Source organism: Myodes glareolus, chromosome 8 (genome assembly GCF_982192425.1).
Source record: "Myodes glareolus chromosome 8, mMyoGla1.1, whole genome shotgun sequence".
Taxonomy (NCBI): Eukaryota; Metazoa; Chordata; class Mammalia; order Rodentia; family Cricetidae; genus Myodes; species Myodes glareolus.
In genome coordinates this window covers 100,423,115-100,450,232 of record NC_142033.1, presented here as the reverse complement: position 1 = coordinate 100,450,232, position 27,118 = coordinate 100,423,115, and the positions used below count along the sequence as shown (strand labels likewise).

At 53.7% G+C, this 27,118-nt stretch overlaps 1 protein-coding gene across 1 annotated transcript; it reads right to left on the bottom strand.

Annotated features, from left to right (window-relative positions):
• Window positions 1-26,344, bottom strand: C3 (complement C3). Its single transcript, XM_087909230.1, has 41 exons — window positions 26,189-26,344; window positions 24,978-25,167; window positions 24,418-24,580; window positions 24,252-24,322; window positions 23,503-23,597; window positions 23,322-23,404; window positions 23,121-23,211; window positions 22,932-23,034; window positions 22,605-22,731; window positions 22,403-22,518; window positions 22,171-22,317; window positions 21,498-21,707; window positions 20,870-21,076; window positions 20,290-20,448; window positions 19,920-20,049; window positions 19,352-19,423; window positions 19,010-19,210; window positions 18,286-18,394; window positions 17,782-17,867; window positions 16,973-17,115; window positions 16,332-16,544; window positions 15,383-15,449; window positions 15,201-15,287; window positions 13,897-14,100; window positions 13,291-13,366; window positions 12,848-13,007; window positions 11,959-12,057; window positions 10,373-10,529; window positions 9,146-9,309; window positions 7,571-7,729; window positions 7,063-7,122; window positions 6,878-6,971; window positions 6,711-6,762; window positions 5,230-5,317; window positions 5,043-5,132; window positions 3,730-3,835; window positions 3,174-3,263; window positions 2,502-2,585; window positions 497-580; window positions 282-417; window positions 1-182 (listed from the first exon to the last, which is right to left on the bottom strand). Exons 1-41 carry the CDS (start codon window positions 26,263-26,265, stop codon window positions 41-43), a joined length of 4,992 nt encoding a protein of 1,663 aa, XP_087765356.1. The 5' UTR covers window positions 26,266-26,344; the 3' UTR covers window positions 1-40.
• Between the last annotated feature and the right edge of the window lie 774 nt (window positions 26,345-27,118).

Sequence of the window (27,118 nt, the reverse complement as noted above, 5' to 3'; positions counted from 1 at the left end):
TGAAATATAACTGAAGCTTTATTGGAGGGCTGGGCTGTGGTCAGTTGGGGCAGCCGAAGACCACCATGGTCTCTGTGAAAGCCCCGAGGTTCTCACACTGTTTCTGGTTCTCCTCATCCTGGCATTCTTCATCCTCGGGCCAGAGCTCCACCCAAGTATCTTTCCCAATGATGTAGCTGGTGCTGGGGAAGGGAGAACAGGTGAGGGCGGACTCCTGGGGCAGTGGGCGGGGCTAAAGGGTCAGCCACTTGGGCAGCACACAAGGCAAGGTGGACACTTACTTGGGCTTCTCTCCCCAGAGGTCGGAGGACAGGCCCCACAGGAGGTACTGCTTCCCATCCTGCAGCTTCAGGGCTTGCCTACACTTGATGTGGCTGATGAACGTGCGTTCCTGCCCGACCTGCACCTCATCTGAGCCTGTGGAGCAGGGAAGGGGAGGCTGAGCTCCCGCAGAGGGAGCAGGGATGGGGAGGTGGGAGGACAGAGAGATAGCTACCTGACTTGATGACCTGCTCGATGGTCATGGTGTACTCATCGAAGGCACTGGACAGCTTCGTAGCAGCTAGCCTGGCCCTGTACACTGTAGGGGGAAGGGCGGTGATGGGCATGAGCTAGGTGGGCTCTCACCAGCACACGCACCTGACCATGTGACTCCCCCACCAAAAGCAGAGACAGGCTAAGTCAGAGCCACCGACACCTCAGCCAGTCCCCTCCCAGGAGTGCACATAACCAGGCCATCCCATAGCCACACTCAGACTCACACATGTAATCTGTCATAGCTACCCGGGAGTAGTTAGAGCTACCCACAGGCACAGCCATCCATGGTAAAGTCTCATATGACTGAGGCTACGGGCAACCCCAGGCTACAGAACCATGTGCACATTCATAGCCACACATACCATGGACACGGTTAGAGTCTTAGGCAAGTAGTCATGTGCACAGAGGCAACTATTCTCAGCACAGCCATCCCCAATGACAGTATCATGCAACCATGGTAACCTGCCAGATCGCACCACACACATAATTAGAGCCAGGTGTAAGGACAGTTATTTTCATGATGGCTGTAACTGACATCCACAGTCACCCTCCTTGAGCACTGCAAATATACAGCTACGCAAAGTCACCACTGTCACCAAAACACATGTCCAACTCACACTCAGGCGTGTGCAACTACAATCACCTACAGCTACAGGCGCATGCACAGTTGTAGCTACCATGAGTACGTCTTTGTGTCTATGTGAATATGTTCACACGTTGTCATGGTATCTGTTATCCACTTGACAGACCTGGCAAGAGGGAATCTCAGCTGAGGAACTGTTTCCATCAGCGTGGCCTGTGGCTATGTCTGTGGAGGCATTTTCTTCATTTCTAACTAATAAGGAGTGTTGAGCCCACGGTGAGCAATGCCATCCCTAGGCAGGTGGGCTTGGGCTGTGTAAGCTAAGCAAGCCAGGGGGTTGGGGCATTAGGACACGGCATTCCTCCGTGGTCTCTGCTTGATGACAAATAGTAAACTATAAAATGAAATAAACCCTTCATCCCAGACTGCTTTAGGTCATCCTCTGTCACAGAGAGGCCAATCAGAATATGTGTACATGGTCATGTGTGTGGGCGGGTGCGTGTGCGTGTGTGTGTGTGTGTGTGTGTGTGTGTGTGGAGGTCAGAGACCACCTTTGTCCTTTTCTGTTTTTGCATGTGTCTGTGTGTGTGAGCGCAGCATTTGCAGATGCCAGGAGAGGGTGCTGGATCTCCTGGAGCTGAAGTTCCAGGCATCTGATGTGCAGTGCTCGAACTCACAGAGCCAGCTCTCCAGCCAGCCTCGTCCCTTGTGTTTTTTTTTGAGGCAGGGTCTTACTGAGACCTTGAACTTACTGGTATGGCTAGATTGGCCCTGAGAACCTCCTGGCTCTACCTCCTTGGTGCTCAAGTTAGTGACAGGTGCCACCACGCTGAGTTTTTTAGCTAGGTGCTGGAGATCAAACCTCATGCTTGGGCATCCAGAACTGAGCTGTCCCCATCCACAGTCCTACTCAGCCATGACTATGGACTACAGCCTTCTGGCCAACCCCACCCGTGGTCACACCCACCTTCTCTCACCACCGATTCCCTACTGTTTAGCTATGTTCTTGACACTGAAACTTCAGGTTCTGGAGGAAGGGCCCTTGAGACTCAGAAAATAAGTGAAACTTACAAGGCCCACAGGGCCCCTTCCAGAACCTATAAAAGTCATTCACCCTCCTGCCAGGAACCCCTCATTCCAGCTCTCATGAGGAACCCTAGCAAGTCACTGGTTCAGCAGGCTGGACCTGGGTGGTCTGTGCTCTCTCTGGGATGAATGTCTACCCAGGGAACATCATACAACACAGACAATGGCCCTTCGCTACACATGTCCCAAACACAACAGTCACACACAGCCACACGCACCATGGCTGTTCCCTGCTACTCACACAGCATCAAGCCACTCTGCAAGGTCTGACAAAGCCACTAGAAGCCACACTCACCGTAGTCCACTCCAGGTTCGCAAGCCTTTTCCAGCCGGTCGTTCAGGCTGACCTTCTCCTGTGCCTGATGCATGAAGCAGTTCTCTGCAGGGGGGACACAGGCTCTTGAGTCCCTCTGCCCCTCCAGGACCCACTGTCTGTGTTGGGGCTGGGCCCAGAGGGGACACCTATCCTCCATGTCTCCTGGGTGAGACTTTCAGGCCATCCCCCACCCATGGGAGCAGAGAGTCTGTGTCGCTGTGTCTTGCCCGGATCCACCCTTCACACCCTACTGGTGCCCACCCACCTGGTGCCCACACTTCAGGTGCCCACCCTCCAGGTGCCCACCCACCTGGTGCCCACACTTCAGGTGCCCACCCTCCCGGTGCCCATCATCCTGGTGCCCACCTTCCTGGTGCCCACCCTCCTGGTGCCCACCTTCCTGGTGCCCACCCTACTGGTGCCCATCCTCCAGGTGCCTACACTTCAGGTGCCCACCCTCCAAGTGCCCACCCACCTGGTGCCCACACTTCAGGTGCCCACCCTCCTGGTGCCCATCATCCTGGTGCCCACCTTCCTGGTGCCCACCCTCCTGGTGCCCACCCTCCTGGTGCCCACCTTCCTGGTGCCCACCCTCCTGGTGCCCATCATCCTGGTGCCCACCCTCCTGGTGCCCACCCTCCAGGTACCCACCCTCAGCACAACGGCACATTTCCTTGTGGCAGAGCTTGCTCAGCAGTCCATTCTCCTTATCCATGTGGTAAAACTGGGTGCACGATTCCTCTGTGGGGAGAGGTGAGGAGAAGTCAGAGGGCCAGGGACTGCACCTCGGGGACCGTTCCTGCTAGGAAATGCCCAATGTTTGAGTCTACTTAGCCCCGAGACGCTGGGTCCCCAACCTCACACCCCTCCTTTAGACGGTATTGTCTTGAGACTCCATCTAGAGCCCCGAGACACTCAGATGTCAAAACTCTAGGTTCCTTGGATTCTCAGGCCCTCCCAACCTCCAGATTCCTGTGACCCTCAGACCTCCAACCTCTAGGTCTCTGGGACCCTCAGACCCCAACCTGCAAATCCTTGGACTCCGAGTCTCCCAATTCTTCTATTCCTAGGACCCAAAGAACCTCAGCACACGGATCCCCAGGACCCCCAATGTTTTGATCATTGGTGCTGCCAGATCTGATGCTCAGATCTCCAGGTTCCTTGAACATCCAGAACACCCAATATCCAGTCCTCGCTGGCTGCTCACCCAGGTTGTAATAGGAGTAGACCTTGACCGACCCGGGCTGGATAAGTCCCACATTGAAGAACTGGTGAACGTTGAAGGATAGACATTCTTCTTCGGAGTGTGAGATCTGAGGGGAAGAATGGAGCTGGTCAGTGAGTGTCATAAGGGAGCCCTTGGAACCACCATGAAGAGTTGTGGGACCAAGCATATTCTAGAATAGTGGTTTCCAACCTGTGGGTTGTAACCCCTTTGGGGGTTGAATGACCCTTTCACAGGGGTCACCTGAGACCATCGGAAAGTACAGATATTTACGTTATGATTCATAACACTAGTAAATTTCAGTTATGAAGTAGCGATAAAATAAATCTTATGGTTGGAGGTCGGCACCACGTGAGGAGGCGCAGTAGAGGGTTGTGGTGTCAGGAAGGTTGAGGAGCCCTGCTCTAGAAGGTGTGGGATGAATCAGCATCAATGAATGTTTGCAGCCTCAGAGCTCCGGCCAGCTGGTCACTGTCTCCCTGCTGCTGTTTGAATATGACTTCTCTTCATTCATACCACAGCCACAATATAATGGCATAAAATAGACCAAACCTTTAGGGACGATAACTGGGTCATAGGGGATTAATGCCCGTCTGAGAGGAGCTGGCCAGGTCTCGGTGGAGCGACTCTGTTACTGTGATGTCATTATAAACACGAGTGGGCTTCCTGGACTTCTCTTGGCCCTGCTTGCAGTGGGCGACTTTATCCTTGCGCTCTCTCTGGCCATCACGCCCAGACGCTTTTGTTAGAGGCTAAATAGTTGGGATCACTCAGTCTCCGGCTGTTCTTATTCAAAGCTTTGAGCTAAATCCCTCTCTATGTCACACCACCTCAGGTGTTTTGTGAGAACGACGTGAAGGGCACTGTACAGTGCTCAGGAAACACTACAGACGGCCGGGTACGGTGACATACCTCTATCACTGGGGACAGTTCAGACCACACGGAGAGACCCTGCATTCACTATCAAACTCACTCAAAGTTCACTTTTCTTAGGCTATTGTTACAAACGCGAAAATCCTAAGGATGGCAGACCCAAATGTGGAGGGAGTCTGGTCCCTGCATATGGAGCAGAATTCTGTCTCTTGTCACTTACCCACACCAATTAGACTATGGGGGAGACGGCCAACAGTCTTAGGCTGGTCACCTTACTTTACAAACTCTCTGACCACCTCACAGCACAGATCTTGTATTCCAAAGCCTGGGGCTAGCCTGAGCTAGCTGTCACAATGGAGAGAGAAACTCAGCTAGAAAGGGGAAGGAAGAGAGGCATGGAAGCCCCCCTGAGGCAACAGTACCTTTTCGAGGTACATGATGAGGGTGTTCTTGGTAGAGAAGGCTGAGTTCATCTCGTACTTGGAGATGTATCTGTCCACTCCTGTGCTCAGCTGGGGAAGAGCAGAGTTGGTGAAAATCCCTCCTTGTCTCCCCGCAGCCTCTTCCAGACCTCGGACTCTTCTGTGCCCCAGACCCAAGCCTCCCTACCCGTTCCAGGTCGTTCGTGTCTGGAACAAATCCAGTCATCATGGAGATGTCCAGGATGGACATGGTTGCATCCACATCTCCCCGGTACCTGTCCATGGCAGAATAAAAGGTTGTGTGATTTCAGGATGGGGGTAGCACCCAGGGTCAGTGTCTGGATGAGGGGTCTCACTCCAGGCTCCTACTTCCCGCCCAGCATTGAAGAAGAAGTTTGGTCTAGGAAACACTTGTCTGAGGGCAATGTAAGTAGATACAGACAGGCATCATGGTTCATGCTGCTGTCAGAGGCTGAGGTGGGAGGATTATGGGCTGAGGATAGCCTGGGCTACTTAATGAGTCATCCCAGGGATGGTGTGGCAGTGTGGATGACTGGCAGGTTGGTGTGGAGGTGTGGAGGGCTGGCGTGGCAGTGTGGTGGGCTGTATGGCAGTGGGGAGGGCTGGCATGGCACTGAGGGAGGGATGGTGTGACAGTGTGGAGGGCTGGTGTGGCAGTGTGGAGGGTTGGTGTGGCAGTGTGGATGACTGGCATGATGGTGTGGAGGGGTGGAGGGCCAACATGGCAGTGTGGAGGGCCGGTGTGGCAGTGTGGAGGGCTGGCGTGGCAGCGTGGAAGGATGGCGTGGCAGCTTAATCAGTAAAGTGCTTGCTGTGCAAACACAAGGACCTGAGTTTAATCCCCCACTATCCATGTTAAAAAGAAGAGATCAACCATGGTGTCTAGTGCCATTAATCACTGAGCTATCTTCCTGGAACACACTTGTAGTTCCAGCCCTGGGGGCACAGTCAGGAGGATCTTTGGGCTCACTGCCTGGCCAGCCTGGTGTACTTGGCAAATTCCAGGCCAACGAGAGACCTGTTTCAAAGAACAAGGTGGAGGGCCAGGGAGATGGTTCAGTGGGTAAAGGTGCTAACCACTACGCTTAACAACCTGAGTTCAATACCAGGACCCCACATGGTGAAAAGAGAGATTCAACTCCTACAAATTATCTTCCTACCTCCATGTGTAAGCTGTTGCATGAAAAATGCGTATACACAAACTCACACTCACATACTCACATGTACACGTATACACACAGACACACATGTGCACACATACACAGACCCTCAGACACACAACACATGCATATGCACGCACGCTCAGATGATCACGGAGAGAGGAAATAGGCCAACAGAGATGGTCACAAATAAGAAAAGTGAAAACCGCCCCGGCAGTGAAGTCTGAATGTGACGCCAAAGGCGCTAGGCAGGAGGGGCGATGGAGGGAATGGTCTTGTGAGAGATGTGTGGTGTGCCCGGGGGGATAGCAAGCTTGCCAGCGCAAATGAAGAAGTGAACAGAGGAGGAGATGAACTGAGGATGCCACTCATAGCTACAGTGCTTGTGGCATGCCCAAAGCAGGGGCTCTGACCTACCACGAAGACAGTCAAGTCTTTCCAGAGGGAGAGAGTAACCAGGATGAGCCCCAGGGGCCCAGATCCTCACCTGGTGCAGATGCTAAGGGTCATGGTTCTCTTGGCCTCTGCGGGCTTCTTGGCTACAAACAGAAGCAGAAGGATATGCGGTGTCTTTGGGTCCTGGTTCAGGAGGAAAGCAGGGATGGGGCAGGACTGGGGTCGGAAGGTGACGGGGGTGGGGGTCATTCTTCTTACCCGTGTCAGGGGCTGGTGCTATAGTGACCCTGAGGTCGAACTTCTTGCAGGCAATTTTGTCTTTTTTGACTTGGGCATGATACACTGTCACTACCTGGGGGGATGAGTGCATAGAACAGCTGAGGACAGGCAGAGGGGGCAGGAGAAAAGGATGGACCCAGCAGGTGTGGGTTCCCCTGCCTTACCGACAATGTGCCTTCGCCTTTTCCTTTAGCTGTTAGAGAGAAGGCCTCATTTTGCTTGGTCTGCACAGGGTTGGGGGGAGAGAAGAGGGGAAGTTAACAGCCAGCTTCAGGACCAGGAAGATGGCCCAGTAGGCGAGGTGCTTGTCTGATAAATGTGAGAACCTGGGTTTGATCCCAAGAATCCATGTAAAACAAACTGGTCATGGGCTTAAGATCCTAGCACTGGGGAGGCAGAGACAGGGGGATCTTTGGGGCCTGCTGGCCACCTAGTCTAGTCTATTTGGTAAATTTTAGCCCAGTGAGAGACTTAGCTCAACAAGTAATATGGACAGCACCTAAGGAATGTATGTAAGGTTGTCCTCCGCACCCCCCCACATATGTACCCACACCTGTACACAGGCATGCATACACGTGAGCGCATACAGCTCCCATGAGGCATCTGACCTCTCTCCTGCAGCGCTGGATGGTATGGAAGGTGGAAGCAAGGGAGGGAGGGGTAAGACCGTACCTCTTCTGATCGTAGGAGGCTGCCGGTTTCCCAGGACAGACGGAACTTAGTTGGGGCGCTGCGGCTGGGAAGGTGGAAGGACACGTCCATGTTCAACTCCTTGTGGTCAGGGACGTCTGTTTGGTATTGGGCCAAGGCTTGGAATACCATGAAGGTGGCCTAGAGCCCATGCGAGAGAAAGATGGTTAGCTTTGCATTCTCATTGGTGGTTAGGCTGTGCTGGGGAGAGATAACCATGTATGGGTCAGAATTATGGCATCAGCACCACACACAGAACCTGCTAGAGACTACAAAGATAAAGTTGGAAAGGGGTGGATGTCCCAGAGCTCCCTGTGAGAGAAACTCGGGCCAGGGATGATTATCAGTCATCCTGTGGCCTAGGACCCACCAGACTATGAAGGGACTAGCGGAGGTCACTAGTCACCGAAGGACTGTCTAGAATTCTCCAATGGAGCAAGCTTTTGTTCAGATGCTGCCAATGCTGAAAACACGCCAGTATCTACCAGGACATATATATGCTTCCCTTTTGTTCCCTGCAACCTGGACTGAGCTGCAGCCAAGGGGTGCCGAAGAAACAGGTTTCCCTGCCACCTTACAGGTGGCAATCCATGTGTAAGACTGAAGGTCTAGGACCTCTAGACTCATCAAAAGGGAGGACTCTTGGGTTTAGTGAGCCAGAAATTAGTCTAGAACCATCTCGTAAAAAGACAATAGACCCAGAGTGCGGAGGCACCAAGCTCTGAAGTGATATGGAGGATGGAACACTGAAAAATGACTGGTAGCCCAAAGAAGGATCAAGCTGGAGCCTGAGCTTGCCCTAAGTTACTAAAACCATCATCTGGAAAGTTCTAGAGAAAGATACATTGCCCTCGTGGAGGTGAGAACAGAAATAGAATGCACCAACGACAAAAGGTGATCAGGAAAGCCTGGGTGGAATTGGAATCTTGGTCTAGAATTCACTGATAGGAGAATGTGACATTCGAGAACCCAGTGAAACAGAGAATGTGATCTAGAACCCACAAACGAGAGAGAGAGAGAGAGAGAGAGAGAGAGAGAGAGAGAGAGAGAGAGAGAGATTGGAAGTCCCCTGGAATGAAGGAAGGAAGCAATCTAGAAACCCCCAGTGATAAGGTGACATTGGGAGTATAGTGAACCCATGAATATGATCTAGAGCCCACACATGACAAAGGGGGACACTGGTAAAATTGAGACTATGTTCTAGACTCTTCCAGTGATGGGGGACATCAAGATCCTGATGGAACTAGGAACGTGACCTAGAACTTTCCAGTTAGGGTGCTGTTGGGGGGCCTAGGAACATGATCTAGAACATTTTGATGAGAACAGGGAGTATTGGAAGTCTAGTAATGAAGAATATAATCTGGAACCCTCCAGTGAGCAAGCGTGCCATTGGGAGCCTGGGGAACAAGGCACACAATGCAGTTTCTCCGTTAGTCTGGACTCTCCTGCACTGCTCAGTCAGAGAAGCTACATGCCTGGGTCTTGGTGTCTCCTCCAGGAGACCTGGGAAGCAAACGTTGGAACTGGAGCCCACTTGCCTGCGCAGAGCCCACTTGCCTGTGTGGAGCCGTAGCCGCCCCCGTAGTATCTTTGCTCATTGAGCCAGCGGACCACAGGAGGCACAGAGTCGAAGTCTTTCAGCAGCAGCAGGGCCAGGAGGGCATAGGACGTGGCCTCCACATTGTAGAGATGCTGGCCGGGCTCTTCCCAGCGGTTCCGATCTGCATGGGAAACACCCCAGCCTCTCATCCACTGTGTACCTGAGAGTGACTTGGGAGCTGGCCTGCCCCATGTCTGGGCGGGGGGGGTGGGCACGCTTATGTCCAACTCTCTTGTGCTCAGTGTGGACTGTCAATTTGAGTGACCTGAGAGACAATCCCCTAGTGTGGAAGAACCCATCGTGACCATTCCCTGGGGTGGGTACCGGAATGGGTAAGATGGAGGAATGAACCCAGCACCTCTCTGCTTTCTGATTAGCTCTCACTGCCTTGATTTCCCAGCTATGATGGATTCCACCTGTGAGCTGAAATGAAGCCTTCCTCCCTTGAGTTGCTTTCACTGGGGCACTTTATAACAGAAACAGGAAAAGAACTCAATAGCATCTCCAGTCCAGCAGCCCCCGGCTCTCCTTCAGTCACCCTTTGGATGTGGATGCCCAGGGTATGGTTGAATGAATGATGCGGCAGGCCTCTTGTGTTATTTACGTTGAAGAGTCAACAGACTTGAGAGGCTTCCACTGCAGTTCAGTGTGGGGCCATCTACCCCACTCCTAAGCTAAGAACCATGCGTCCTGGCTCACTGTGTGTCCAGGACCTTCCCTGGTATGGGAGAATTGTCTGTATTCTGTCAATCATGTATTTTAATAAAACGCTGATTGGCCAGGCAGGAAGTATAGGCGGGTCAATCAGACAGGAAGTAGAGGCAGGGCAATGAGAATAGGAGAAGGCTAGGAAGGAGGAAGCTCCCTCTGCCATTCCTGCCCAGACCACCGAAGAGGCAACATGTGAGCTGACAGCTGAAAAAGGTACCAAGCCATATGGCTAACATAGATGAGAATAATGGGTTAATATAAGCTATAAGAGTTAACAAGAAACCTGAGCTAATGGGCCAATCAGCTTTATAACTTATAGAGATCTCTGTGTGATTGATTTTCTCTGAGACTTGCCGGCTGTGGGGTACTGGGCGGGAACAGATACCCCAACAAGCCGGCCCTCATGTTACACTTCCCCTTGAGGTGACCCTTACCCCAACCACACACCCCTTCCCCTTGAGGCGATTCCTCACCTTTGGCTGTGTTCAGAAACTTGCTGAGGTAAGGCTCCTCCAGTTTCCCCATCAGGGCCAGGGCATACCCAGCAATGGCCACTGTGTATGGTCTCTGCAGGTTCAGGTAACTGGCTTCGATGTACTCCCCTGCCTTGTTAATGCTCCCGGGCAGGCTCTATGAGAGACAGCAGTTGGGACCTCACAATGACTCCTGGGCCACCAGGATGGCATCTGCCCTGTGGGGCTCCCCTGAATCTGTCCTGTGGGACTCCCCTGTATTCGGTTTGTATGACTTTAAGAGTCCTCTAGTCATTGAGGCCACTAGTGTGGTGCCCTCTGCTGAACCCTTTTATGTGCCTGGAGAAGTCTGTACGCTAGGGGTGTGCAGAAGGGTGTGTGACCGTGGGTTCTTGGGTGGGTGAGCCCTGCTTCATAACAAGGGTGAATTATGGTCATGTAAACACTCCCACAGAGGTTGTCACTAAACAAAATGATGTCATAAAATGTCCCAAGTTGGCATATACTAGAAACCAGATCCAGCATGCCAGTTGGAGCCCTCGTCCATCTTCATGGTCACCATCTCGCCATAGGAGGGGTTTGCCATTTGCACACTCATTGAACTTGGAGGGGTAGCTATTTGCGCTGAGTTGAAACATTCCTTCAAAGAGGGTGGCAGTGGTTCATAAAGCTCAGAAAGACAGCAAGAGACTTAGAGGCTTAGAAGGCCCCAAAACTAGGGACTCTCGTGAAAGCTGAGAGATGCAGAAAGCCACCGCTAGGGGAGAGGGTCTCTAGGGTAGACCAGCCCACATGCTGCGCAGGGAACTCTAGCCGCGCAGCTTTTGTGACTCATTATCCAGGTGGGGTGGGCCTTTTGGTAATTCAGCTGCCCTTGCGTCCCCATGCTTCCATAGGTGACCCAATAAACTTGATGCAATGTTCATCAAGCTGAACTTGGCACAATCATTTTTTTTGGTTTGGTACTGATCACTATCTAGGATGATAGACATTTCTTTGTGTCTCCCCAGGAAAAGTCAAATACTTTTTCAGAGGTTTTTGTGAAAACCTCTGAGATCACACGCACATCAGGTATCATGGTTTTTCGTCGGACCATTTTTAGCAAGCAGAGAGGGCCAAACCTTCTAGCTCAAGGCAACAACCGCTCTCCTCATTAGCGTCAACTGTCAGTCTGATATAGCCTGGGGTATGAGAGGGGAACATTAGTCGGTGAGCTCCTAGATCAGCGGGACCTTTGGTCGTCTGTGGGGATTCTCTTCAGTGTAGTAGATGTGGGAAGGCCACTGTGGGCGGCACCACTCCTATGCAGGTGGTCCTGAGCTGTCCAAGAAGGCCTAAGCCTGCCAGTGAAGCAGCAAGCAGCACCATTTCTTTGGCTGTGAGTGAGATGAGGTCATGGAACAGCAAACATGCCTGCCCTTGAGTCCCTGCCTCAACCTCCCCCCAGGGATGTCCATGATCTAGAGCTATAATCTGAAAGAAACCCTTCTCTCCCTCGGTTGCTTTTGGTCAGAGTGTCCGATCACGGCAGTAGAGAAGAAACGAGAACACCCCTCCCCACAGCAGGCGGCTGACAGGACACTCACGTTGATCTGCCCCTCACAGATTTCTCGGGCTTCCTGAAGTGCTATGAGGACGAAGGCCGTGAGGGACACATCGGCCTCCTTGGTGTTCCGGAATCCACCCTGTGAGGAGGAGCAGAAGAGTCTTTATGCGTCTTTACCTGGCTGTCAAGTACCCTGAAGACTTGGGGAGTCTGGGCTCTGTTCCCTCCGCTAGTGTGAATCAACTGAATTGTTTGTTCTTTCTGTGTCACTGAGGTCCCCCTGGACTGCTGCCCCTGGTGTAATGGTTGAGGAAAAGCACAGATGGCTAGGCTTCACAAGGCTTCTTGCCCAACAGGATGGACACAAGCGGGTCAGCCACTCCACAGACAGACAAATGCTCCTTGATCTATGGTGGAGCTCCCCCAACAGAGCTACAGAAAATGTGAACTATCATGAGCCAAAACACTTAGTAGGACCTGGGGAGATGGCTCAAGCCTCAAGCCTGAGTTTGATGTCCCAGAACTCACATTTAAAAAAATTAAATATCGGGGCATGGTGGCATGTGTTTGTGACCCCAGTACTGGACAGGCAGAGATGGCCAGATCTCTGGGGCTCTAGTACCAGCCAGCTTAGTCTACTTGGTGAGCCAAGTTGGGATAATGAGACACTGTCTCAAAAAAGAAAAAGAAAAAAGAAAAAGTGAGTGGCCCTGGAGGACTCTCTGGTCTCCATGCAAGCATGATACTATGCATGTCCCTCCTGTGACTGGTTCTGTCAGCTGCTGAATTTTTGCAATACTTTAGTGTTTTACAGATTTATTCACCCGGCTCCCACCTCCACCAAGTGAACAGGTAGATGGAGCAGTGTTCTCTCCTCGCCCTCCTGGGAGCCTCTACCCATCTCTGTCTGGAATCCCCCTGCCTCTTACAATCATTTCTTGGTGAATCACGGGTCCGTCCTCCTGAAAGACACCATCCGGCTTCTGTTTCTCCAGAATCAGCCATTTAACAGCCCCACACAGGACCTGAGAGTCGATGGCGATGAGGTTGGCAGCCAGAGAGAAGACCTTGACCACGTAGGCTGTGAGCCTGGGGGTGGAGATTATGGGGACACCAGGTATGAACCAATCGACTTTGAGAGACAGAGAATGACATCTTCACCCACCAATGAGCAGAGAGGGGCGGTGCCCGAGCCACTCAGTTTGGGTGGCTCAAAGAGCTTGAAGCCAGTTGCTTTAAGGAGTCTAAGGCTCATTCAGTTCCGCAGCCTTGACTGTAGACAAAGAGGGGCCAAATCACTCTTGGTAGGGATTCAGGCCTTGCTCAGGTGGATGTCGAGACAGAGAAGGTCAAACAGAGCATCTGTACTTACCAGGTGCTGGGTGCCCGGTTCTTGAAGGCAGCGTAGGCAAAACTGGGCTGTTTGAAGACCAGTTGCTGGGTGTACCCTGTGGAGAGTAGGCAGGGTCACTAAAGGAAGGGGTGGGTTGAGCCTGACCTGACTAAGGTGGGCAGTGGGCGCCCCGAGGGCAGGACAAGGGTGCCACCTATGTGAGGTGGGATGAGGGTTCAAAGTGGGTAGGATCAGGGTCCTGAGAAGGGAGTGGGTTTTAAAGGAAGGCTTGAAGAGGAAAGCTGAGCTGGGGGTAGGGGGTGGGAGCATGGTGGGGAGCTCACCCTGAGGAGAGTGAGTATGAGAGAGAGAGAGAGAGAGACAGAGAGAGCTATGAGGGGTTGGGACAAGCATGGAGAGAGGGAAGAGTGCTCAAGTAGGGCGCAGATTCTGGAAAGATGATTCAGTCTGGGTCCAGGGACCAGACATGAGGGAAGCCATCTCTGAAGGACATGTGGGGGGTGGGAGGGGAGAGGGAGGGTTTGGAGCAGAGGCGGGGCCTCTGGGCGGAGGGACAGAGCTTCTGGGGACCAGAGGGAACTTTGAAAGAGAAGCCGGTTTGCTGTTTTCCAGCACAGGCCCCACCTTTCTTGATGAGCTCCAGAGACTCCTGCCTCTTCTGCAGGCCGAACTTCTCCCACTGCTCTGTCTGGTCTACGTAGTGCACGGCAATGACTGTGGGTGTCATGCCAATCATGTTCTGCTCCCCGCAGCCTGAGGGGGTCACGATCAGGTGTTTCAGCCGCTCTGCGTCCACGGAGTCCTCAACCATCTGAGCCACTGGGGTCCCTGGAGCAGAGTGTGGAGGAAAAGGCCTGTCAGGCCTGTCTCTGACCAGAGGAAGCCTAGGACTTGGGAACTGCAGGAGGATTTCAATCCTGTGTGGATTTAGGGGGAGGTTGTACCTCGTCTTGGACATTTAATTTCACCTTTAGTCAAGATAATGGTAGCAGCCACAGACAGCTCTGGCTTAGAGTTCCTTGTTAGTGTCTGTTGGAGAGCTCCATATAGCATCTCATTTAATCCCCAAATCACTTTGGAGGTGGGCACTGTCTCTTATGGTAGCTTGTAGAGGGGTACAACACCCCCTTCTCATTCTTCCTGGATACAGGTAAGAGGAGAAGAACCTCTGTACTCAGAGGGTGTGGCTTCTCATTTAATTATCTTTACCAGCATGTGCTATTTGCAGAACTAACTTCTGTAGAAGGCTTCTGCATGCAGACACAAACCACACTGTTCCCGATAAAGTGGGGGTTGGAACTGCTATGGCCCAACCCTTCCAGAAAACAAGGCAGAGAGTATCTGTGGTGTCTGAATGAGAATGGCCCCCAGAGCCTCCTACGTCTGAATAAACATTCAGTTAGTAGAACTGTCTGGGAAGGATTAGGATGTGTGGCCTTGCTGGAGAGGGTGCATCATTGGGGTGGACTTGGAGGGTTCAAAACCCCACAGCAGGCCCAGCCTCACTCCTTCTCCCTCTGCCTGTGGGTCAGGATGTAGCTCTTGGCTACTGCTCCAGCGCCATGCCTGTCCGTTCCCCACCATGATGATTGTGGACTAAGCCTCTGAAACTGTAAGCAAGTCCCAGTTAAATGCTTCCTTTATAAGAGTTGCCTTGGTCATAGTGTTTCTGGGCAGTGATAGGCCAGTGACTAAGACAGTATCGTTGCCCTCATTTTTCACAGGGGGAAACTGAGGCATGGGGAGGCATTATGGTAAGAAATGAGTCCCAGATCAATCAACTTGAAATAGTAGAGATGAGATTTGAACCCTGTATCCTGGTGCAGGGTCTTCCCCCTTCCCCCATGAGATGGCACTCCATTAGCTTCTGGCTCCCAGCTGCCCTGACTCCTGCCTGGACCCTCATGCCAGGGAAGTGGCCATCTTACCTTGCAGGAGAATTCTGGTCTCAGAGTCCGTGTCCGGCACTTGGTCACTGAGGTCTGCAGCGGGCACATCCTCCCTCTGCACTCCCTCTGCAGGGTGAGAGTGAGAGAGGTGGATGGCACCAGTCCCCCTGCCCTTTTCCTGGTGCCCCACACCACCCTGCCTGCTCTTCCTGCCTCCTCACCTTTGCCAAACTTCTCTGGATTCAGTGTACGGGTAATAATGGTCTTGTTGACTCGGATGCCTTCCGGCTGTGAAGGAGGATGGATAAAATGACAAGAGACACATTGTAACCAATTAGGTCGGTATAAAAAGTAACCAGGCTAGCTCATGAGTAACAGGAACACTTTAATGGTTAAAGAGGGGAAAAAACTTACACTACATGTATGTTTGTGCATGTGTGAGTGTGTATGTGTGTGTGAGTGTATGTGTGAGTGTGTGTAAGTGTGCAAGCATTTTTGTATGTGCAGGTGAACGTGGGAGTGCACGTGTTTGGGGTGTACATGTATGTATAAGTGTGCATGTGTTCGAGTATACATGCCTGTGTAAGTGTGTGTGTGACTGTGAGGTGTGCATTTGTATATGTGTAGTGTGTATGCATGTGTGTACACATATGCATGTATTGTGTGCATGCATGGGTGAGTATGTGCAAATTGTGTGCATGTATGTGAGTGTGTGCTTGTGAAAATGTCAGGGCTATATGTCTTCTTCTGACCTTCTTTTGAGACAGTCTCGGTAATCAGTGATCCTTTTCCTCTGGCTTCTCTTTGGGCTCTGGGGATCTGAACTCAGGTCCTTATGCTTGGACAGCAAGCACTTGGCCAGGGGAGCCATCTCCCTAGGACTTTTCCCTTTTTCAAAATTTGAGACAGGGTCTCACTGAGTTACCCATGCTGTCCTCAAATCCATGATTCTCCTGCCCCACCTCCCCAGTGCTAGGATGACAGGCCATATCCCATTGGGCACGGAGTCCAGAGGTTTGTATGAACTAGTTCAGGGCTCTACACACCGAGACCCAGCCAGTTCTAAGTTCTGTATCACCTGGACCCTGCTATGATCCTTGGTGTCTCAGAGCCAGGCCAACAGCAGGGAGATCTGAAGGCTAGGGGCAGCAGATGCCTCCCAGGACTCACCACGACCTTCAGGGTCTTCTTGACACCATCACTGATGAACTGGCCAAAAACAGCAGCCTTGACCTCCACCTCCTGGAGGCCGATCTTCAAGGGGACAATGACGTAAGGCACTGCCACAGAGGACTTGGCAGGGATTTCAATGATCTGGTAGTAGCGTTTCTTGGCGGTGGCCAGGCTGCAGAAGGCTGGGTTGTATAACAGTTCTACCCTCACCTACAGGGGAAGAAGGGGCCAGGGCAAGTGAGGGTGACCGGGGCAGGTGAGGGGGGACCAGGACAGGTGAGGTAGGACCGGGGCAGGTAAGAGGGGACCGGGGCAGGTGAGGGAGGACCAGGGCAGGTGAGGGGGAACCGGGGCAGGTGAGGGGGGACTGGGGCAGGTGAGGGGGGACCGGGGCAGGTGAGGGGTGACTGGGGCAGGTAAGGGGGGATCGGGGCAGGTGAGGGGGCACCGGGGCAGGTGAGGGAGAACTGGGGCAGGTGAGGGAGGACCTGGGCAGGTGAGGGGGGACCAGGGCAGGTGAGGTGAGAGGGGGGACCGAGGCAGGTGAGGGGGGTACCGGGGCAGGTGGGGGGGGACCGGGGCAGCTGAGGGTGGTTTCGCAGGACCTGTTCAACCTCCCAGCTCTGACTGGCTCCCACCTTAAGCTTGTCGTTGTCACGGTAGTTGAAGAGCACGGCTCTGATCTCCACCTGCTCATTGCGCACCACGGAGTAGGGCAGCCTCAGGTCAATGAAGAAATCCTGCATCACTGTGATCTCATAGGGGTCCGCCACACAGATTCCTGTGGAGAGAGCAGTGTGAAGGGTCCAGGTGGGAGGGCTGTGCAGGGGGTGGGGGCAGCCAGGCTCCTGCTTCAAGTTCCCTAGCTGGCCATGCATGGCTGCTCCCATTCGCAGACAGGTAGAGACTAAAACATGCACATGGTCATCACGGCCAGCTGTGTCCAACCTCTGTGTGTTTACATGTGCACATGCATGTGGAGGCCAGAGATTGACACTGGGTTTCATATTCAATTGCTCCTCCACCTTATTTAATTTTATGTATGTACATGTGTCTCTGTGTGCATATCAGTGCAGTACCCAAGGAGGCCAGAAGAGGGCATCGGATCCCCCTGGAGCTGCAGGCAGTTGTGAACTGCCAAAAATGGGAGCTGGGAACCAAACTCCCGTCCTCTTCAAGATTAGTAAATGCTTTTAGCCACTGAGCTCCTCAGGCCCTCTGTCTCATTTTTTGACCCAGGCTTTCTTCTTGACCCTGGAGCTCACTGATCGGCTTGGCTGCCTGGCCAGGAAGACCCAGGGCTCCTCCTGTTCCTGTCTCCCCAGCATTGGGATTACAAGCTGGCACCAGGACACCCTGCTTTCTCTGCTGGTCCTGCAGATGGCGCTTGGGAGATGCTTGCAGGGAGTAGTTCACCGCTGAGCCCCCTCCCTAGCCCCTCCCTTACCTTTCTTATCTGACAAGCTCACTGCCAGAATCTCCCAGGTGGTGATGGAGTCTTTGAGAAAGATGTTCATGACCTTCGTGGAGATTCTGAGTGGGGCAGAAGTTTAAAAATCAAGTGGTGAGATCTAACAGGATGGAGAAGGGTGTGGAGGTGGGAGGCCCCCTGGGGACAGGTCAGAGAGGAGCTCTGGGCTGCAGGCCATGGACCTCCATGGTGACTCCAGAGGAGACAGAAAGTTAGCAGGTGCAGTCAAGCAAATCCTAAGTAAATTAGCTTGTCTGGGAAGACGCTTTCTGCCCTCGGGCAAGGATGTGGACTAGTGATGTCCTAGCCTCACCTCCCTTTTAAAAAATATATTTACTTTGCTTGTGTGAGAGAGAGTGTGGCATCCTTCTGTCCTGCCCTTCAGGTGGAGGTCAGGAACAACCTGTGGGCAGTGGTTCTCCCCGTCCACCACGTCAGTCTTGGAAGCCAGCACCTTTACCCCTGAACATCGAGCCATACCCATTCTTTTCGGGTTCCTTCAGCTCCTCTATGGTCCACAACCAGCTCTCTGGAAATTGGCTTCGGGAGACAATATCTTCTTCGGGAATTATGTCCTCATCCATGTCACCTGAGGATGGGTAGATGTAGATGTGGTTTGGGAAAAGATCCACTCTGGGGTGGCTCCCTAGCATACGTTTCTGAGCTACGTAAATGCATTAGCCCTGGGGTGAGGGTTTTCTGCCAGTCCCAGATGCATTGGGGATTTGTGGGGATTCCTCTCTCCATCCAGGAAATAAAAACTAAAAACCATGTTCTACAGATGTGTTGGAATCAAGACGAGCATTATCCAAGCTGGTTGGAACTCATTAGGTAGCCCAGGCTGGTCTGGGATCTGCAGTAATCTTCTTGCCTCAGCCTCCTGAGTGCTGGAATGAGAGGCATGTGCCACCACATCCAGCTTCAACGTGGAATGGTTGTGGGATGGGGGCATAGGCAGTGTGAGGAATGCCCTGGACTCCCTCTCCCCCTTCCCCTTCCCCAGCCTGCTCTCCCTCACTACCTTAGCCTCTTCCTTGCTACGAAGCCCAGCTGACCTCCATCCTCCTCCTTCTGTCTTCCCAGGGTTCAGGGCTGGGGTCACAGTCTTTGGGCTACTCTTCCAGCAGACAGGTGCAGCCACCAAACAGCCGTGCCCTCTCCCTCAGCCACCATCCCCAGTGACACCCCGTGAGACGCCACTCACTCCTAGCCAGGCCCAGCACTTGGCCTCGCTGGTGCTTCTCACGGAGCGCGGTGATGTATTTACAGCAGTCTAAGAAAGCTTTCACACAGCTCTCCCCCTGGCTGATGAAGTGTGCCCGGCGCTGGCAGCTGAACTTCATAGGGATATCGCGCATGCCGTCCTCACAACACTTCCGCAGACCCTTGTCCTTGTACTGACCCGCTGTGGGAGGCCCGGACCTGGTGTCAGCCTTAGCCATCAGGAGAACTTCCCGGGGCAGGGCCTTCCCCGCCTCCCTTGGGATTCTAGCAGGATGGGGGGTGGGCGATGCATGGAGATGGGCATCAGCAGAGGACTCCTAACCTTTGTCCATCCTCTTCTCCATCAGCTGTACTGAGCGACGGCGGCGGGCAGCTGGCTTGATGCACTCTGAATCTGAGGGAGGGCCGAGAGTGAGATGGGGATACTGGGGTGTGATTGCACCCTTTTGGCAGTAGAAGAGACTGGGACTCAGGGAGCAGTAATGGAGGCTGGAGAAATGGCTCGGTTGGTAATGGGGCTTGCAGCTAATACTGATGACCTGCTAGACTGCTGGGACCCACGTGGTGGAAGCTGAGAAGTGACTGGAGAAAGTTGTCTTCTGACCTCCACATGCATGCTGTGGTGTGAGCACACACAGACACACGTGCACACATATGCACACATGCACACCCATGCACATGTACATTCACAGAAGCATGCACACACATACACACATCACTTCAATTAAATGCAATTAAAAACAATTTTTAAACAAAACAGGGATGGCAGGTGCTGCTGGTGGAGGAGGGGCTGGGACTCAGTTTCCTGCTCTCAGGGTCCTGCTCTTGTGTGGGCATCTGGGGGTGAAGGCGTGTCCTCCCTCCTGTCAGCCCCTGGTCTCTCTTCTCACTCGTTCTCTGCTCAGTCTGCAGGCCTTGATTTGTTTTGAAGGCCAGGCCGGCATCCGCGAAGACACCCGCATAGTCCTTTCCACTGCCTGGGGTGCAGCCGATGTCTGCCTTCTCTACCACATCCCAGATCTGCAGGTGGCATGAGATGGGTTGGGTGGCGGGGGTGGGAGGGGGAGAGGCCAGGTCGGCAAAGCTTCGTTCAACCTGCCATGAAGCCCAACCTGGCCGCCCTCGTCCCTCACAGGCTCATATCCAGCCCTCAGCAAACTCCCAGCTCAGCCTGCGGCACCCCCGACACCCCCAACACCCCCCACACCCTTGTTTCCCCAGACTCTTCTCCAGGTCAGACTCCGGGATGCAGGTGCTCACCTTGCTCTGTGTGAGTTTGTTCTTCTTGTTCAGCACAAACACGCCCTTGTCCACGGCCACCAGGCCCACTCGGGCCCCCTGGTTTCCCTCGATCCTGAGGGTCGTTTGCTGCCCAGGTGCCGGCTGTCGGTTATCTCTCGGGTCACCCTTTACCACCAGCTATAGGGAGGGTGGAGAAGCAAGATGGATGAGTCAACCCTGGAAGGACCACAGAGGGAGAAGGGAGGGGAGAGAAGGGAGACAGACAGACTAGAGGGAAAGAGAAGATGGGGGGAGATGGAGGAAGAGAGAATGGGGAGGAGTGGAGGGAACAGATAAGTGAAAGTGAGCGAGGCCAGGAGAGGGTTGGGAAGAGACGAGAGAAGAGAAAAAGAAGGGATGTAAAAGGGCGGAAGTGATGGGGGTGCAAAGCAGGCTATGAGATCCAGGCCCAACCTAGTCCACATAATGAGTTTCAGGACAGTCAGAGTATATAGTGAAGCAATGTCTTTAAGAAAAAGAAAGGAAAGAGGGGAAGAGAGATGAGAGAGAGAGAGAAGATGGAGAGAGAGAGAGAGAGAGAGAGAGAGAGAGTCCTCACCGTGCCTACACAGGAATCCTTTACGTCCACCCACACAGAGTCTGCCACCACCTCCCTCTGGCCATTGGCTCCAATCAGGGTGTAGTAAGCCACCAGGCGGAAGGAAGGAATGAAATCTGGGGTGATAGGCAGGGCCAAGACCACCAAGTCCTGGCCAGGCTCCCGAACCTGGCGGCCCACCTTCAGTAGCTTCCCTTTGTTCATAATCTGAAGGGATGATGGGCTGGCATGAGAACCAGAATGGGGCTAGGTGAAATGGGTAGGGGACCCTGGGGCTGGGAAGGTATCCCTAGGATGGGCAGGGGAGAGCCCGAGGCTGGAAAGGTATCCCTGGGATAGGCAGGGGAGACCCTGGAGCTGGGAAGGGATCCCTAGGATTGGTAGGGGAGACCCCAGGGCTGTGCTGGGATCCCTAGGATTGTAGGGGAGACCCTGGAGTTGGAAAAGGATCCCTAGGATGGGCAGGGGAGACCCCAGGGCTGGGCAAGGATCCCTAGGATTGGTAGGGGAGACCCCAGGGCTGGGCAGGGATCCCTAGGATGGGCAGGGGAGACCCCAGGGCCAGGCAGGGATCTTTAGGATGCTGGACAGTCATGTAGGGGAGCTCAGGCTTCTGGTGACCACAGACCAGGTAGGTGTAGTAGCGGATCTTGGCTTCTTGGCCGGGGTCTGTGCGAAGGTGGAAGTTGACTTTGAGGTTGTCCCCTGGTTTGAGCTCTTCACGAGACACTGACAGATGCAGGTAGTTGTTGGAGTTGTGCATAGTGCCATAGGGCTGTGCCGTCATGGTGTTGGTTGCTTGTCGTGCGTCCAGGATATCACTGTCCTTAGTGCGTACCTAGGTGGGGAAGAGGGAGGCACGCTGGTTCCCAGCGCTGCCCAGGGTGGAATCCCTGAAGCTCACACAGGCTCTGGGATGGTTGATATCGACTGACAACTTGACAGCGTGGGGAATCCACCAGGAGGTGAGCTCTGATCATGCCAGTGAGGGGTTTCTAGGTTGGGAAGACCCACCCTGTGGGTGGCACCGCCCTCCCCTGAGCTAGAGGACTGGACTGAAGTTGCTAGTGCTCATCTCTGTGAACGGCGTGTGAACAGCTGCTTTAGGCAGCCTCCTGCCTCCGCGCCCACCCAGTCACTGGACTCTCTGGACACCTTCCTTCCTGAAGTGGCTTTTGTCAGTTCTTTTGTTACAGCGATGTGGGATCCTCTGGGTGACCCACGGAACCCGTCACGAAGCCAGCAGAGCCCTGAGTAGTTCTCTGGCTGTGGAGACTAGGCTCTGAGCTCTGGACACTCACCTTGATGGTCAGTTTATTGCGGTTGTTGGGAGTGTTGACACTCAGCCTCGCCACACCATCATCTTGGGTGACAGCCTGTGCATCAGATCCTTCAATGACAACTGGCACTCGAGGGGCTGGAGAGCCATCAGGGTTGGTCACAAACACCTGTGGACAGAGGCGGGCGGGGAAGGGTCAGGAGGTGTGGTCGGAGGGCCTGCAGGTGGAAGTGGGGACGGGCCCCTCATCTTACCTTGATGTCGAAGGGCATGGCTGGCTTGAAGAATTTGGGTGTCTTGGTGAAGTGGATCTCGTAGGGGGAGGTGACAATCGCGATCCCGCTGCGCTCTGCCTCCACCATGTCACTGCCTGAGGGGATGAGTGGTAGAGGTCCGGGCAGGCTCCCCAGCAGCCCGGCATTGGGGTCTGACTTCCCTCACCTCAACAGGCCTTACCTGAGTGCAGGATGACGGTGACGGAGACGTACAGGGACTTCCCCACCAGGGCATCAGCGTTGGGGGGCTGTACCCCATCCAGCAGTATCTGTCGTTTCAGCACTGCCTCCCCAAAACCGTTATCGATCTGCAGAGGATAGGGAAGCCTGAGGGAGAGGAGAAGGTCCCCAAGAGAGGAGCTGGGAAGGGGAGGAGCTCGGGACTGGTGGCTAGGTTCACCAAGAGGAAGGACTGGGAGGGGCTTAGAGATGGGAGGGGTTTCTGGGGCGGGGGCGTGGTCTCAGGGGAGACGGCAAGGTTCCAGGCTGTCAGGGGCTGGGGCAGTACCTCCACACGCTGCAGGGACTGGGACAGAGAAAACTTCTTGTCGCCATCCTGGACCCCAAAGATCACGAAGGCCATCCCGTCCACGTTCCTCCCGTACAGGAACCTGTGAGAAAAGAATAATTCGGTTTCTGAAGACCTCTCTGACTGTGGCTGGAAACCCATTCCCCTATGCACTTCCTCAACCCTCACCTGGCTGAGATGGAAACTTCCAGGCCCTTTGGGTCGTCGATGTAATAAAATGGCTTTGCAGGGTTCACCAGGACCTCGAAACTGGGCAGCACTGGGGTGGGGTGTGGAGATGGCAAAGATGACGTTGGCAGGGCTGCCAGGGCAGCCCAGGCACAGTGGCCTTGTTTTTATCCCGAGCCTGCCGGGTCCCCCAGGACTTACCGTACTCCTTCACCTCAAACTGCGCGGTGAAGGTCTGCTGTGGTGAGTGCTCGTAGAAGGCTCGGATCTTCCACTGTCCCATGCTGCAAGGGGATGAGGAGCATGACCCACTGGGCCTCCAAGTACCTCCCCATCCCTCTCCTGGGACAGGGGAGTCCCGTTCCTGGAGGCCCAGACATACTTGACCAGTTCTGGAATGTTCCAAGACAAGGGTAAGATGCCATACTGGTTTTGAGAAGACAGAGTGTCTCTCTTGATGGTCACGCCATCGGGGGTCTGTAAGGAGTTAGGAAAGGCATATGGGATAAAGCAACTCTGAGGGGTCCAATCATACCATCTCCTATGTCTGCTGAGGTAGCAGTTAAAAACACAGACCTTGGTCACTCAGCCTAGGTTCAAATCCCTACTGTGCCACTTACAAGCTGTGTGATCTCAGGTAGATGGCTCAACCTCTCTGTGCTGTGCATTCTATGTATGTATAAAGGGTCCTGACCTCACTGGCTTAGGACACAGTTCATCCAGCAAATACTTGGGTGTTTACAAGGTCAGGGGTGGTGTGTATGTGTGTGTGTGTGTGTGTGTGTGTGTGTGTGTGTGTAGCAGAGGGAATGAGAAACAGAGGGAGGAGGAAGGCAAGGAGGGAAGGCAGGATCAGCAGGGCCTCGGAGCCACTTGAGTGTTGTGGGGGGAGAAGAGGGAGGGCTTTCTCAGGGGTCCTCTACTGGGCAGACTAGACTACATAGAGTTAATATTAAGGGTCATCCCAACTTTCCGATGGGGAAACAGGCTCAGGGAGTTTCTCTGGGTTCAGATCCCGTGTCTATGATCTTCCTATGGGTATCCCTAGGTCTCTGGCTTCTCTGCACTAGCCAAGCAGCGTAGCCATTTGCCCCTTTCTGAGGCTCTCTGGGAAACTCAGTAGCTTGGTACCTCAATGGTGATGACAACCGTCCGGGCCACGGGCAGTAGCGTGTTGTCTACAGTGAAGATCCGATAGAGGACTGGATGGTGTGGGAGAGACAAGTGAGTTCCATTAGACTTCAGGCTCTGGGAGGGTCCTCCAGCCCTGGTGTGTGCAGCCACCAGTACCACTTACCTGTGGAGCCTGGGGTGTAGATGGTCTTGTCTGTCTGGATGAAGAGGTACCCACTCTGGAAGCTCACCAGCACTACTTTCTCCACCACCGTTGGTCCGAAGCTCGCCACCACTGTCACATACTTTTGACCCTTATTTGTCTGGAACTCCTTACTGGCGGGAATCTGCATATGGGTGGGGGAGGGGCAGTCAGGAGTCGGAGCCTCTGGACCTCCTGTGTCTCCCCTCAGAGGGCCAGGGGTCAGAGGGGTGGGGCTCAGAGGGGAGGGGCTCAGGGGGCGGACCTCAGAGAGGAGGGACTCAGAGGGGTGGGGCTCAGAGAGGTGGGGACTCAGAGGCGGACCTCAGAGGGGAGGGACTCAGAGGGGTGGTTCTCAGAGGGGAGGGACTTAGAAGGCAGATTCTAAGGGGAGGGGCTCAGAGGTGTGGGGACTCAGAGGGGAGGGCCCCAGGGGGCGGGGCTCAGAGGGGAGGGGCTCAGAGGAGAGGGACTCAGGGGAGAGAACTCAGGCTGGACCTAAGGGGCTGTAGTTGTCTGTAGCTCCACATTCCCTTGCTCACCTTGATTGTGACGGTGCCCAGGTGTCTACTGGCGCCTGTCAGCACTGTCTTCTCGCTGGTCAGCACCTGCTTCTTTGGGAAATCGTGCACAGTGACTGTGACTGGGACGTCGTTCTGTGCCTCATGGGCCTCCAGCACGATCGTCTCTTCGCTCTCCAGCCGCAGGACGTTGGGGGTGATGATAGAATACCTGTGTGAGGAGTACCGGAGCAGATGTCACCTCAAGGCTGCAGACTCCAGCCCTCACCTGTCAGTGCCCTGTCACTGGTTCTGGGGGGCTCTCAGTGCTGGCTGCCAGAACAGACGCCTGGATCCATGTTCCTCCCCAAGGACCATCACCTCCCTCCCTCTCCCTCCCCCTCAGTCATTGGAAGCTGGCTTTCCCTGGTTTTAGCACTTGGCTCGCGGGAGCAAGTGCGCTATCACCGAGCTACACTCAGCCTCTTCTCACTCTTCTATTTGGAGACGGAGTCTTGCTAAATTGCCCAAGCTAGCCCTGAATTCATTCTGTAGACCAGGCTTGCCTAGAATGTGCATGCCTCTTGCCGCTCTCTGTCTCCAGAGTAGCTGGGATAACAGGCCAGAGTCATCAGGCCCTGTCTGAGCTTGGCTTTTGACAGTCCATACAGTCAAGGGTTGCAGACCCCAACAATGCCCCAATTCACAATTCACTCAAACTCACCATTGCCTAAACCATGAGGCATCACAGACACCCCAAATCTACAGATCTTCTGTTCTATAAGTAGGCACCCCAATGCTACAGTAGGGGATTCAATGATCATGAGCCTGTAAATACCCTGTGTGTTCATACGTTCGTGTGCATGCTCGTGACATGCATGTGTGTGGAGGCCTGAGGACGATGTCATGTGTCCTGTGTTCTCACTCACGCACTTTACTCCCTCGAGCCAAGGTCTTCTCTCTCTGAACCTGGTGCTGGGCTGGCCGCCAGTAAGCCCCAGCTATCCCGTCTCCAGCCCCATAGAGTGTGAGGTTACGGGCACTGAGGTCACTCCTGGCTTTTCCATGGGTGCTGGGAGTTTGACCAAGGGTCATGTTCATGCAGCAAGAGTTCTGCCCCACCGAGCCATCTCCCAGCCCCCAGCACAAATTCCTAACACCCATATCTTGTACCCTTCCCCCACAAAGCTCACTCTCGCCCAGGTAACTTAGAAAGTCTACCCGGAACTGCACCCCAGAAGGTAATGACTTACATGGGACTCCCCAGAGCCAAGTGGGAGCCAGCCAGCAGCAGCAGCAGCAGCAGCTGGGGCCCTGAAGCGGGTCCCATAGTGGAGGACTAAGGTGGAGGGAGTGAGGGAGGTGAGGGGCAGGGGTAGGCAGGAGTGAGCCGGGCTGCAGAGGACTGCCTCTTATGTGGACCTCCTCCTCTGGGCCCTCCCTGTTCCTGCACTCAGGGACTGCCCCAGATTTTGCAACATGGTTTCCTAAGCTTTTCACAAGCCTGGGGCCAGCATGTCTTGGGGTGAGTAACCCAAGGCACATTTCCCTGGCACTTGCCTGCCTCAGGTTCCTCTTGGGGTCAAGGCCAAATGCCGAACCTTGGCTGATCCCTATTGTACTTGGTTACAGTAAAAAAAATACAATTGAAGTCTACAGTGACTCCTTCCACACTGAGTTGGTTCCAGCACCAGAGCTTGTCTGTCTGTCTGGTTCTCCCCGTCCCCCACCACCACCCACAGGTCTTGCTAAACCAGCAGTTCTCAATCTGTGGGTCATGACCCCTCTATGGGCTGCATATCAGGTGTTTACATTACAATTCATAACAGAAGCAAAATTACAGTCATGAAGTAGTAATGAAAATAATTCTTTGGTTGGCGAGGGTCACCATGACGTACCAAAGAAGAAGACGTAGGATCCCCTAGAACTGGAATTTCAGATGTTTGGGTGAGTTGAATAGGGTGCTGGGAATCAAACAAGAATTCTTCAGATGGGCAACCAGTGCTGGATGGGAATCAATAAGCCATCTGTCTGGCCCCACAGACTTTGTTCCTAGAGAAAGGCCAATGTCCAACCACAACTTCAACAGTAACTCTTAGCCGCCCCTCTGTGTTCTTCCGGCTTCCCTGAATAGTGTGTGTTTTCTGTGTGTAAAAGAATTTCCTCAAAGATTGTTCCAGATC

Excerpts from the sequence above, each read along its gene's own strand:
- C3 (XM_087909230.1), bottom strand. The coding sequence starts at position 26,265 with ATGGGACCCGCTTCAGGGCCCCAGCTGCTGCTGCTGCTGCTGCTGGCT. Across the intron at positions 6,763-6,877 it reads AGCACCAGCCCCTGACACGG|CCAAGAAGCCCGCAGAGGCC; the intron begins GTAAGAAGAATG and ends TTCTGTTTGTAG. Across the intron at positions 581-2,501 it reads CGAACCTGGAGTGGACTACG|TGTACAGGGCCAGGCTAGCT; the intron begins GTGAGTGTGGCT and ends TTCCCCCTACAG.